The sequence below is a fragment of the Rhinatrema bivittatum genome, chromosome 14 (genome assembly GCF_901001135.1).
Source record: "Rhinatrema bivittatum chromosome 14, aRhiBiv1.1, whole genome shotgun sequence".
NCBI lineage: Eukaryota > Metazoa > Chordata > Amphibia > Gymnophiona > Rhinatrematidae > Rhinatrema > Rhinatrema bivittatum.
Window position 1 is genome coordinate 47,808,204 of NC_042628.1, and position 13,915 is coordinate 47,822,118.

Sequence of the window (13,915 nt, forward strand, 5' to 3'; positions counted from 1 at the left end):
CGGGAGGTTCTGGGTGCTGAGCAGTTGTTGAACCCACCTGAGACTGCTACAGACTGTCACCCGAACACCGAGCACTAGAACTTCAAAGATCCTTTTGAGATGTACCTCCAACTTCCGATCCTGAAGGTCCTTCAAAGCCGTCGTTCCAACCACCGGGATGGTGGTTCTCTCTTTTTTTTTTTTGTAATTTATTGTTTTATTAACACAACCATAAATAATGACATACAGTTAATTGAACGGACGAAAACTGTTAACAAGGTGTGGTTGTTCTCTTTGTGACAGCGGAAACCGAAGCATCCACCTTAGGGACTTTGAGCATCTCTAGGCAGTGGTCCGGGAGGGGATAGAGCTTGTCCATTGCTCTGCCCACTCGTAAGCCGGATTCTGGAGCTTCCCATTCCCGGAGAAGTAACTGCATTAGCATAGGATGAAAAGGGAAGGTACGTGGAGGGGCTCTCAGTCCTGCCAGGACAGGGTCCACGTTACTGGAAACCAGGGTACTAGCGGCTTCCGCCGGAAGGGTATCTATGCCCAACTCGGCTAGAACAAAAAGAGATGAGCAGGTCCAGCTCCTCCCGCTGGAACAAGCCTAAGACCCGCAGGTCGTCCCCTTCGCCCAGTGGATTCTGAGTTAAAGGATCTGCATCCAGATCAGGCTCTGGGAGCTGAGGAGGTGGGGTAGGAGGATCTGGCAGGTTTTGCGTCCCTGGTATGGTCCGAACCCGATTAGTCCCCTGGGAATCTGGGAGCTTGGGTCCCTGGTCTGTAGATACCCGAGGCACCTTTGCAGGTGGGGGGGATCCTCCTGCTGCAGCAAGCTAGCGACATAAGCTCTGTGTAATAAAAGTACAAAATCAGTAGTAAAATGAGAAGGGGCTTTCCCTGGAATTGGAGGAGGGGGGATATTGTCCTGGGGGTCGAGGATCAAATCCGGAGAGTCCACGGGGCTTAAATCCGAAGGGGATTGATGAACTACAGAATCCCTTCCCCCGTCCGGCAAAGAAACAGGCTCGATATGTTCAGCAGACCGGCTCTCCACATGTCGATACAAAATGGCGATCGAGGCATGGGGGGAATGGGGGAGGAGTTGCCGCAGAAATGGCAAAGTCCTTCTGTGCCTGGCTGCTGCGAGCGGCAGAAAGAGAAAACTGCTCTCCGCTCCTTCCCCCGTAAGCTGCCGGTCCTTGTACAGGGTACTGATTAATGAAAAGTAAAAACCTTTCCTTTTTTTTTTTTCAGATAGCTTAAAGTGACAGAGGAATTTTACTTCTCTGACAAGAGACCCGAGGCATGAAACTTCTCAGGGGTCTCAACGGGGGAGGGACTGGACCACCAGTATCACCCCAGAGCCAGGCAAGAGGCCACCGGGAAAAGGGTCCTAGGCTGAATAAATCAAGGGGACAGGACACCTCCTAGGCCCAAGCAAGAGCGAGGAGTCAGAACAAAACTGCTCCTGATGACTAAACTTTTTTTTTTTTTCTTCACTTTTTAAACACTGGGAATTAAACCAATACTTGCTTGATCCTTTATAACTAGAGAAGGAAGAAGAAGAACTTCTGCAAACCATAAACTGATACAAAGAAAGGGAACCACAGGTTCTGCTATCTGCATCTGCTGGAGACATAGAAATACTGAAGGGACACAGGGGGAGCACTGTCCTGATATAGGCTACCTTTTGAGTTTTTCCTCTGTCTCCATCTGCTGGAAAGGAGGCTCAACCCACTGTCTGGTCTGATCCGGGTACGTACAGGGAAATAAGATTGTGAAGGAGTGTATGTGTGAGACAGCCTGTGTGAAGGGGTGCATGAGAGAGAGACATAGGTAGCCTGTGTGAGGATGTATGTGAAGAGAGAAAGGGAGCTTGTGTGGGTATGTATGCAAGAGAGAGGGAACCTGTATGAGGGGATGTGTTTGTGCGAGAGAGTGAGAGAGCCTGTATGAGGGTGTGTATGTGTACTAGAGAGAAGGAGCATGTGTGTGCGCGTACTAGAGAGAGGAAGCATGTGTGTGAGAGAGGCAGGTCTGAGAATGGGGTCAAACACTGGGACTGGCGATAAGAGTGGAAGGGGTTGAGCCTAGAGGTGGAGGGGAGAGATACAGGCAGGTGGAGGAGTTGGGGCCTGAGAGGGTAAAGTGGCCAGGGGAGTAGGGAGAGCGAGTGGAAGGGACACACTTACAGTGAATTTCTAGGGAAATTCTGCCAAAATATTTAAACTTCTGCATCTCTAAGTAATAACTTTTTTCTGTATTAATTTAAAATGTAATTACTTAAAGGCTGTCATGTAAATTGTGTTATTTTGACCAATATAAAGTTTGCAGAATTTTAAGTTTTTGTGAGCAGAATTCCCACAGGAGAAAGTTATGCAAAATATTTTGTACATGTGCTTTTGAGATTTCTTCACTGAATTATTCTTTCACTGGTTGAATAAAGGATCTAAAAGCTTTCTACAGGACCAACAGAGCTATTACAACTGACTACAGTTAACCAATGCTCAGGCCCAAAAATGTCTTACCTGGCTATCACTGCATTATACAGGCACAAGGCTCTTTGGGAGGGATCTATAACTCTTACTGTATCAGGACTTGTTTCAGGAGTATTTCATGTGGGCACACTCTCAACCCCAGTTCTCTCAATATACACATTTCTCACCCTTCACACCACACACACTACCTCATTACCACTTCCAGAGGAAAGAGCACTGTGACAGATGTAAGGGGTACAAACTCTTAGCTCCACTCTTCTGAGAAGAGATCACAGAATACTTTTTACAGCTATTAGGGGGTTGAAGCTGTTATGTATGGTCTCTGAAGAAAGGTTTGATTTTTTTTTATATGTTTAAGGAACTACCATATATTAAATGAATAAAACTAAATTGATGAGCATTGCAAGAGCTGGAAGGGGTACAAACCCCATCTCACATAACCTTATTGAAGAGAGATCGTATACTGCTATAACAACTGTAAGGTATACGTACCCTCACACCAAGGAGAGATCAGAGAGTGCTGTAATAGGTTTAAAATCTGCACTGTTTCACATCCACTCCCCAGGAAGAATTCAAAGCACTGTGACAGCAGAAGTGGTACAGACTTATCTTACCTATACTCACCTGAGGAGAGATCATAAAGTGCTGTGACAGCTGTAATGAACTGACAGCAGAAGCGAGAGCTGGTACTAAATATCTGCTTTAACATCTGGATGGATCCAGGCACCAGACTGCAGTAATCTTCCACCAAAGTTCTTGCTAAGCGCACACAAAACACAGCAGGTGTTCTCTGCAGAGAGCAGCAGAGGTAAGCATTAATCCAATACAAAAAATATTACATTCCTCCCCCCACCAATAATGTATTTATTTTGCGATTTATAACCTGTCTTTCCTTAATTATACTCAGGGCGAGGACCATATAAATAAAATATAAACCCCAAATTTTAAGTACTTGGTCACAAAACATCTGATTTATTGAAAAAAAAAAAAAAAAAAAAAAATCAACCTAACCAGGCACTTTTACAAAAGTGCACACAGAAGGCAGTAATGCACAGCTTAGATTAACACTGTTCTCTTTGGATGATTTTTTCTTCACATAGCACTACTGACAGTAGCCAGAATTTCATCACAAATACCATTAGATAGAACTGTACCATACGGTGGGTGATGTAATTTATGACATCACAACAAATATGGACAATCACAACCAATCTATGTCACTGGCAACTCCCAGAGCGTCTCTGAAGTTGATTCTTGTGACTTACCACTGCACTGAGATTCCCCACTGAAACACATGAATCAACATTCATTTTAACTTAGAAACATAGAAACATAGAAATGACGGCAGAAGAAGACGAAACGGCCCATCCAGTCTGCCCAGCAAGCTTCACACATTTTTTCTCTCATACTTATCTGTTTCTCTTAGCTCTTGGTTCTATTTACCTTCCTCCCCCACCATTGAAATATCTAGCTTGATTAGTTAGGGGTAGTAGGGGTAGTAACCGCCGCAATAAGCAAGCTACACCCATGCTTATTTGTTTTACCCAGACTATGTTATACAGTCCTTATTGGTTGTTTTTCTTCTCCCCTGCTGTTGAAGCAGGGAGCTATCCTACTTATCCTACTACCAAACATTGCTAACCCTCATCAGTGAATTACTTGCATGAAACATTCCAATCCCTTACACTATCACCCAGGACTCCCTACGATTCTACCCACTTGAGACCTTCCAAACTCACACGCTCCTAACCAGTTATTTCTTGTGACTTAACCCCCACAATAAAATCCCCCTAGCCTCAAACACTGCCATCCAGCACTTATTTTCTCCTTTTTAATCCCACCATCTGCAGAGGGCACGCCCAGGTAGCTCGAGGGATCACCTGCCCAGGGGATGGAAGGGCATCTCCACCAAGATGTTCATTCAGTGCCACTCGGTGAACAGGTGATGTCACTGTAGTGGTGGCAGTCAGCTCTCTCTTCCTCCTGCCAACTGAGCATGCCACCTTTGTGGTATATCCCGACCCAACCAGCCCAGATAGTCAGAACCTAGAATCCCTGAACTGCAGCATATGAGCTATAGCATGAGCCATGGAGGCAGTCTGTGGCCATTTTTTCCTGTAATACAATAAAGTTCACTTTAGATCTGATCCAATCATCCTCTGAGTTTGTTTAATTTTGGCACACTCAGATATGAGGAAAGTGCACCTGAATGAATGAAAGATGCTAACTAAAATTCACACTCGATTGATTATTATAACAGATGTTTCCAAATTGATAGTCCAGGACTTGCAGTTGGCCTACTGAAGACTGTGGTTGGACCATTAGATGACTGAGGGGTTAAAGGGGCTCTTAGGGAAGATAGAAAAAAAGACTAAATTAATTATTTGCTTCTGTGTTTACTAATGAGGTTGTTGGGGAAATACCGGTTCCAGAGATGGTTTTCAAGGGTGATGAGTCAGATGAACTAAACCAAATCACTGTGAACCTGGAAGATGTAGTAGGCCAGACTGACAAACTAAAGATTTACTTATTTACTTAGTACACTTGTATATAATTATCCTCCTCTATCTCTTTTATTTCTTACAATCCCAGTTCATTAGCCCTTGTTAATTGTAACTGCTTCTCTTCTCCACGTTTATTTATGTTTTTGGTTATATTATTGCACCCCTGTTTTTCTGTAAACCGACATGATGAGAACGAGTTCTTGAATGCCGGTATAAAAAAAACCTTAAATAAATAAATAAATAAAGATTAGAAAATCATCTGGACCAGATGATATGCACCCCAGGATTCTGAAGGAACTCAAAAATGAAATTTCAGATTAGTTAAAATTTGTAACCTATCATTAAAATCACCCATTGTACCTGAAGACTAGCAGGTGGCCAATGTAACCCCAATATTTAAAAAGGGCTCCAGGGGTGATCCAGGAAACTATAAACCAGTGAGCCTGACTTCAGTCCGGGAAAAATAGTGGAAACTATTCTCAAGATCAAAATCACAGAATATATAGAAAGACATGGTTTAATAGGAACACAGTCAGCATGGATTTATCCAAGGGAAGTCTTGCCTCACAAATCTGCTTCATTTTTTTGAAGGGGTTAATAATCATGTGGATAAAGGTGAACCGGTAGATGTAGTGTATTTCAATTTTCAGAAGTCATCTGACAAAGTCATTCATGAGAGACTTCTAAGAAAACTAAAAAGTCATGGGATAGGAGGTGATGTCGTTTCGTGGATTGCAAACTGGTTAAAAGTCAGGAAACAGAGTCAATTTTCTCAGTGGAAAAGGGTAAACAGTGGAGTGCCTCAGGGATCTGTACTCAGATTTGTGCTTTTCAATATATTTATAAAAGATCTGGAAAGGAATCAATGAGTGAGGTAATCAAATTTGCGGATGATACAAAATTATTCAGAGTATTTAAATCACAAGCGGATTGTGATAAAATTGCAGGAGGACCTTGCGAGACTGGAAGATTGGGTATCCAAATGGCAAATGTAATCTAAATGTGGACAAGTGTAAGGTGATGCATATAGGGAAAAATAACCCTTGCTGTAGATACACGATGTTAGGTTCCATATTAGGAACTACCACCCAGGAAAAAGATCTAGGCGTCATAGTAGATAATACACTGAAATTGTTGGCTCAGTGTGCTGCAGCAGTCAAAAAGCAAACAGAATGTTAGGAATTATTAGGAAGGGAATGGTGAATAAATCAGAAAATATCATAATGCCTCTGTATCGTTCCATGGTTAGACCGCACCTTGAGTACTGTGTACAATTCTAGTTGCCACATCTCAAAAAAGATATAGTTGCACTGGAGAGGGTACAGAGAAGGGCAACCAAAATGATAAAGGGGATGGAACACCTCCTCTATGAGGAAAGACTAAAGAGGTTAGGGCTTTCAGCTTTGAGAAAACACAGCTGAGGGGGGATATGACAGAGGTCTTTAAAATCATGAGAGGTCTAGATTGGGTAAGTGTGAATTGTTTATTTACTCTTTTGGATGGTAGGACTAGGGGGCACGACATGAAGTTAACAAGTAGCACATTTAAAATTAATCTGAGAAAATTCTTTCACTCAATGCACAATTAAGCTCTGAAATTTGTTGCCAGAGGATGTGATTAGTACAGTTAATGTTGCTTGGTTTAAAAAAATGTTTGGATAAGTTCTTGGAGGAGGAGGATGAGAAGTCCATTAAAGGAAAATTGGTTATCAGCTGCTAGTTTTCGTTCCTGTAGTACCAAGGATCAATCCAGACCGCTGGGTTGTGTCTCCCTTCCAGCAGATGGAGTCAGAGAAAAAAAGCTGAAAGCACCCCCTCTTACACTGGTGTGTCACCTGTGATCCTTCAGTATAATCCATACCATAGCAGAATGAAAACATATCATAACCTCAACATAAGAACCAATGGCTATATCAAACCACCTAATTAAAATACTGCATAACTTCTGGAACTTATATACATGGAGGGAGTACTTCCATATGCAACGTGAATGCTGTCCACTTGAGAACATTCTGCAGAATGAAAATGATACCGAACGGACTCTCCAGATTCCATGGGCGGGCGTCTGGACTGATACTTGGGTACTACAAGAATGAAAATTAGCATGTAAGAATCAATTTTCCTTTTCCTGAACGTACCAGGATCAGTCCAGACTGCTGGGATGCACCCAAGTTGCTCTAAATGGGGTGGCACCTGGAGAGTCCAGCTCGAAGAACACTACTGCCAAAACAGTCGCCATCCGGAGCATGGACGTCCAAACAGTAATGCTTAGCAAAAGCGTGTAAAGATTTCCAAGTAGCCGCTCTGCAAATTTCCTGTGGCGAAAAACTGACTCTCCGCCCAAGATGCCGCCTGAGATCGAATTGGATGCGCTTTCAAACCATCCGGTACTGCGCACTCAAGACATATATATGTCGAAGTTATGGCTTTCTTCAACCATCGAGCAATAGTGGCTTTAGCTGTCTTATGTCCTTTCTTAGGACCACGCCATAAGACAAACAGATGATCAGACAAACGAAAAGTATTAGTGACCTCCATATAGTGAAGCAGAATCCGTCGCACATTTAATCTTCGCAAGTCACAATCCTGAGGCGAATTCCGATCCAAATCCGTGAAAGCAGGCAACTCCACGGTCTGATTCAAATGAAACTCCAACACGATCTTTGGTAGAAAGGAGGGCACCATCCTAAAGGACACCCCTGAATCCGAAATCCTGAGAAAAGGCTCCCTACAGGACGGATGGAGACAGACGTTTTCAAAACAAAAACTCCGCCTTATCTAGGATGGTGCCACCCACTGTCCGGCAGTATTACTAAATATGATGTACCCACGAATGTTGGTATAAAAAAGTTGTTAAATAAATAGATGTCAAAGCAGAATGGCTCTCAAAAAAACCACCATAACTATGTATAATAACCCTTCAACAAGAAAAAGAAATAACCGGTTCACTTAACCCTCCTAGGAACTAAACCTGTAGAAGCACTTGAGGATGGTCAATCCAATTTCTGCAGATCTGAAAACAAATCAATAACTGAGTAGACTCTCCCTTACTTCCTTGCATTCCCCGGGCGGGACTCTGGACTGATCCGTGGTACTACAGGAATGAAAATTATCAGTTGAGAAACTACTTTTCCTTTCCCTGTACATACCCGGATCAGTCCAGACTCCTGGGATGTACCAGAGCTTTCTTACCTGGGATGGGATCTGGAGAGACCCGCTCTAAGCACTGCTTCGCGAAAGCCTCCTTCACCCGGTGCCTGAACATCCAGTCTGTAGTGTCTGGCAAAGGTATGCAAAGACTTCCAAGTTGCCACCCTGCAGATCTCCTGCGGTGAGACCATTTGACACTCTGCCCAAGAAGCCGCCTGCGAACAGGTAGAATGAGCCCGAAGACCAAACGGTACAGGCTTACCACGCAGCAAATATGCAGAGCCTATAGCCTCTTACAACCAGAGTGAAATTGTAGCTTTAGATGCCATATTTCCTCGTTTCGGACCAGCCCACAGCACAAAAAGATGGTCCATCACACGAAACAAATTAGTAACTTCCAGATAACTCAACACCCGAACATCCAGCTTCTGTAAGTTTTTAGACATAGGGTCTGACCGGTCCAAAACGGGAAATGACGGAAGTTCCACTGACTGATTCACATGAAAAGCAGACACCACCTTCGGAAGAAAGGAAGAACCGTCCGCACCAGAATCCGAAATTCTCAGAAACAGCTCCCTACAGGATAGAGCCTGGAGCTCCGATACCCTGCGAGCAGATGTGATAGCAATAAGGAAAATCACCTTTAACGTGAGATCCTTTATTGTAGCCATTTTCAGAGGCTCAAAGGGTGCCGAACACAGAGCTGAGAGAACCAAAGTTCAGATTCCAAGGAGGACAAGGGTGCCTGATCGGGGGGACGTAAATGCTTTGCCCCCTTTAGGAAACGAGCCACACTGGAGTGAGCAACCAATGCCACGCCTTGAATGGAACCACGCAAACAAACCAAGAGCTGCCACCTGAACAGGGACCTACACGATAAGCCCTTGGCGAGTCCGGATTGTAAGAAACTAAAATATCCAACATCGAAGACAGAGTAGGAACAATCGCCCAGTCCATACACCAAGATTCTCCACACGCGCACATATGCGAGGTTGGTGGATGTCTTGCGCGACCGGAGAAGTGTTGCCACCACAGCGTTCAAATACCCTTTGCTCCTCAGGTGACGCCTCTCAAAAGTCATGCCGCTAGACAAAAGCTCTTCCAAACACTCGGGCCCTTGACGGAGAAGGTCCAGGAGCAGTGGCAACCGCAGGGGACCCGCCACTGCCAGATTGACCAGATCCGCAAACCAAGGCCGTCTCGGGCCACTCTGGAGCCACGAGGATGACTTTTGCTGGGTGTATCTCCACTCTCCTGAGCACTTTGCCTATCAGTGGCCAAAGAGGGAAGTCGTACAGCAGCAGGTCAGTCAGCCAGGGCAGCACCAGGGAATCTACCCCTTCTGCTCCTGTTTCTCTGCGGCGACCGAAGAAGCTCGGAGCCTTGGCGTTATGAAATGTTGCCATGAGATCCATGCGGGGTACGCCTCATGTGTCACATATGAGCTGGAAAGCTTTGTCTGTGAGCTCCTATTCCCCGGGATCAAGGCGGTGCAGACTGAGAAAGTCTGCCTGAACGTTGTCGACTCCTGCTATGTGAGATGCTGCAATACTTACTAAATGCTTCTCCGCCCAGCCGATCAGCTGCTGGGCTTTCGTGGCCACTGGCTGGCTCTTGGTTCCCCCTTGGCGATTGATATAAGCAACCGTGGTCGCATTGTCGGAAAGAATTCTGACTTCCCCTGGAGGAGAGGGTGGAATGCTTGCAATGCTAAGCGCACTGCCCTGGTTTCCAGACGATTGATCGAAGACTGACATTCTTGCTGGGACCATGGTCCCTGCACAGACTTCCTCAGGCAAAACGCTCCCCACCCGGAGAGGCTGGTGTCCGTGGTCACCACTGTCCATTCGGGCACCTCCAGGGGAACTCCTCGGGATAAGTTGTCCAAGATAAGCCACCAATCAAAACTGGAGCGCGCCATATCCGAAAGAGGGAGAGGTAAATGAAACTATTCGGAGACTGGATACCAACGCAAAAGCAACGCTGACTGTAAAGGATGCACATGAGAAAAAGGCCCAGGGCATCAGCTCCAGGGTGGAAGTCATGGAGCAGAGAACCCGCAAATAATCCCGCACTCTGGGGAGACGGTTGGCCAATAAGTCCCGCACTTGTCCTTGTAGCTTGACAATTCTGTCCGAGGTAAGGAACACTCTCCCCTGTTGAGTGTCAGAGTTCCCAAAAACTCCAAAGACTGGGTGGGCACCAGTCGGCTCTTAGCTAAGTTGATTACCCAACCCAGTGATCACAGGAGTTGAAGCACTGGCCGAGCAACTCCAACTTTGCCCGAATTAGCCAGTCATCCAGGTATGGATGCACCAGGAACCCCTCTCTGCACAGATGGCCTGATTTGGCCTCTGTTGGAAACAGGATGCTGGGCTTGATGGACCCTTGGTCTGACCCAGCATGGCAATTTCTTATGTTCATTACCTTTGTAAACGTTCTGGGCACGGTGGCAAGACCGAAGGGCAAAGCTCGAAATTGAAAATGACGACCCATCACAGAGAACCTCAGAAACTTCTGGTGGTCGGCCCGAATGCCTATGTGAAGATACGCTTCCATTAGGTCCAGTGACCTCAGAACCTCTCCTTTTCTTACAGAGGCAATGACTGACCGTAACGTCTCCATGCGAAAACGTGGCACCCTGAGACAGCGGTTTACGCGCTTCAAATCCAGAATGGGTTGGAAGGACCCCTCTTTTTTGGGGACTACGAAGTAAATGGAATAACGCCTTTTTCGCTGCTCTGCCTGAGGAACCGGGGTGATGGTGCAAGGTATCTTACACTGCCTGCCATTTCTCTTCGTAACCGCATCGGGGAGACCAGAAACCGCTCCGGAAGGCGGTGTGTAAAATCTAAAGCGTAGCCTTGATATATGACAGTAAGGACCCACTGGTCCGACGTCACCTTGACCCATTCCTTGTAAAACAGAGACAATCTGCCCCCGACAGTTGGAACAGAGGAATGAGTCGGCGTCCCTTCATTGGGAAGACTTGGCCCCAGATGCGGACTGGGTAGCTCCAGTTCTGCCAAAACGTCGGCCACGAAAGGGTTGAGACCAGGATTATTGGCTATCGGGCGCTTGCCAAAAGGAAGAAGCTGGAGCTCTGGACAGACGAAATCTCCGATTCCCTCTGAATCGAGACCTTGAAGAAAAGAGGCCCAAGTCGAGGGGCTCATCCTCTGGCAGTTGATGAAACTTGTTCTCCCCCAGGGATTGAATCATATCCTCGAGGTCCTTGCCAAAAAGCAATTTACCCTTGAAAGGCAACGACCCCAGCTGAGCCTTGGAGGAAACATCCGCCGACCAGTTTTTTTAACCACAGGAGTCGACGAGCCGAGACTGCCAACACCATGGATCTGGCTGAAATCCGTAACGGATCCTAAAGTGCATCCGCACTACAAGCGATCGAAGCTTCCAGACACCCTTGCTTGCTGTGTTTCTGCATCGGAAAGACCAGCATCAGCCTGTAACTGCTGAACCCAGTGAAGGCCCGCTCGTAAGGCAAAATTGCTGCACATAGCTGCCCGCACTCCCAGTGCCGAGACTTCAGAAATTTTCTTGAGCTGCAGCTCCAACTTTGTATCCTGCAGGTCCTTCAGGGCTGTAGCACCCGTAACCGGGTTTGTGGTCTTCTTGGTGACTGCGGACACTGCCGCGTGTCAATTGCTTCCTCCGGAAGAGGATATAGCTTATCCATAGCCTTGCTAACTTTCAATCCCATCTCCGGGGAATCCCATTTTCTATATAGCAAGTCCGTGGCAGAAAAATGAAAAGGAAAGGAAGTAGCCGGGCCCTTCAGACCCAACAATACTGGGTCCACAGCCCTTAGTCTGGATTCCTTTGGTGGCCCATCTATGCCTAGCTCTCCGAGAATGGCAGGGATAAGCGGAGCCAACTCCTCCCTCCTAAACAGACGGACCACCTTAGGGTCATCTCCTTCCACAATGTGAGATCATGCTGGATCCTGTGGATGCTGATCAGGGTCTGTATCCACCACCATCAGAGGCTTGCCCTGCGGGTCCTAGTCCCCTGGGTCCATATCCTGACCCGTGGAATCCGTATCGGTCTGATGAGCCCCTATACGCAAAGGGCGCTTAGCTTTGGAGGACCCAGAGATTCCCTTAGACTTAGATCGCTTTCGGGAAAGAGACTTAGGACCACTAGTAGAAGTTTTACCCCCAGTCTGCAGATTCCCTTCCCTCCTGGCTTTAAAAGCCTTATGGAGAAATAAAATAAACTCCAAGAAGGAGGAAGAGGAGGAGGAGGAGTCAGAAGCCCCCTCGGGGCTATTCTCCGTTGCAGGTGAGAGGCTGTAAAGGTTCGCTCCCTCCAGGAAACTCTGGCTGAGGAGAGAGAGGAGGCAGGAGAATCCCCTCCCCCATAGCTGCACGAGTCGCTGATCTAAAAGACTCCAAAATGGCCTCTGTTCATCTCGGTGCAGCTAAACACTGAAGGAGCTTGGGCAGCCTTGCCTTTAACCATTTTCGCGACCCCGGAGGATCCCTCCCCCCGGGAAGACACGCCGAGCACAGCCCCTCATGAGAAAGATGTGCACAGCAGGCCTGAGAAAGCTAAAATTCAATTCTGTAAAAAATAATCACGGTGTGCCTAAGCGCCGAGTCAGGGAGGAAAGAGAGAGCCGCAGCGCTGGTGACACTGACAGAAAATCAAAACTTTTTTTTTTTTTTTTTAAAGACTTGCCCGGCAGTAGTCCACGTTCCTGATCCAGTGGGGTGGAGTGAATCGGGCTCCCCGGTGTCACACCCAAAGCTGCTAGCATGGAGCAAAAGGGCCCTCGACCCTGTAATGCAGCTGCCTCAACAACCAGCAGGAGGCAGCTGCAGGGGGTTTGTAAGGACCTTACAAACCCCCTGAGAGGCTCAGGACAGAAATTGCTCCTTGTTTTCTTTTTTTAAATCAAAGTAAACAAGTTTTACAGACCGAAAGCTCTCAAACTCACAGAACTCTCTACTCAAACTAACTCCAATAAGCAATCAGCACAGACTGTAGGCCTTGCACCTCCACCATCTGCTGGAGACAGAGAAATACTGCCGGATTGTAGGTGGCACCATCTTATATAAGGCGGAGCTTTGTTTTGAAAACTTCATCTGCTGGGGGGGGGGGGGGGGGGGGGCAAAACCCAGGAGCCTGGACTGATCCGGGTACGTACAGGGAACTGCTATTAATCAGGTTGACTTAGGGAACAGCCACTGTTATTACTGGCATCAGTAGCATGGGATCTACTTAGTGTTTGGATACTTGCAGCCTGGATTGGCCACTGTTGAAAACAGGATGCTGGGATTGATGGACCCTTGGTCTGACACAATAAGACATGTTCTTAAGAGCATTAAATACATTCAATCCAGAGTGGTCAGGTCATTCCAGCACCAAAACAACTGTATACAGGATAAACCCAAAACCATTACAATATACAACATCAGAGGCAAAAGTACAAAATGTTTATTTCAGATTGTCTCACAAGGGAGAAAAAAAGATTTGCATTCACAAAAAAGCAGGGAGTAGCTTGCTTTTTATGGTAGTTACTACCCCAAACCAAATAAGCCTGATACTTCACTTTCAATGCATATCCAGCATAGCTCTATGCTTCAATGGCAGGGGAGAATGTCTGACACTTCACGCATATCCAGCATAACTCTCTGCTTTAAAGGCAGGGGGAATGAAGAAAAGTGGATCTATATACAGACAACCAACAAGGATTGAATTACATAGTCTGGGTAAACAAATAAGCATGGGTGTAGCTTGCTTATTGCAGCAGTTA

General features: G+C 46.3%; 1 protein-coding gene across 4 annotated transcripts in view; it reads right to left on the bottom strand.

The window, feature by feature from the left end:
• The window catches only part of C14H7orf26 (chromosome 14 C7orf26 homolog), a 35,604-nt gene that overhangs the window by 18,542 nt on the left and 3,147 nt on the right, over positions 1-13,915 (bottom strand). For all 4 annotated transcript variants that reach the window (XM_029576280.1, XM_029576279.1, XM_029576278.1 and 1 more), the window contains exon 4: positions 3,108-3,273. In XM_029576280.1, coding sequence (XP_029432140.1) covers positions 3,108-3,273 — 166 coding nt within the window. The remainder of the gene's footprint in view (positions 1-3,107; positions 3,274-13,915) is intronic.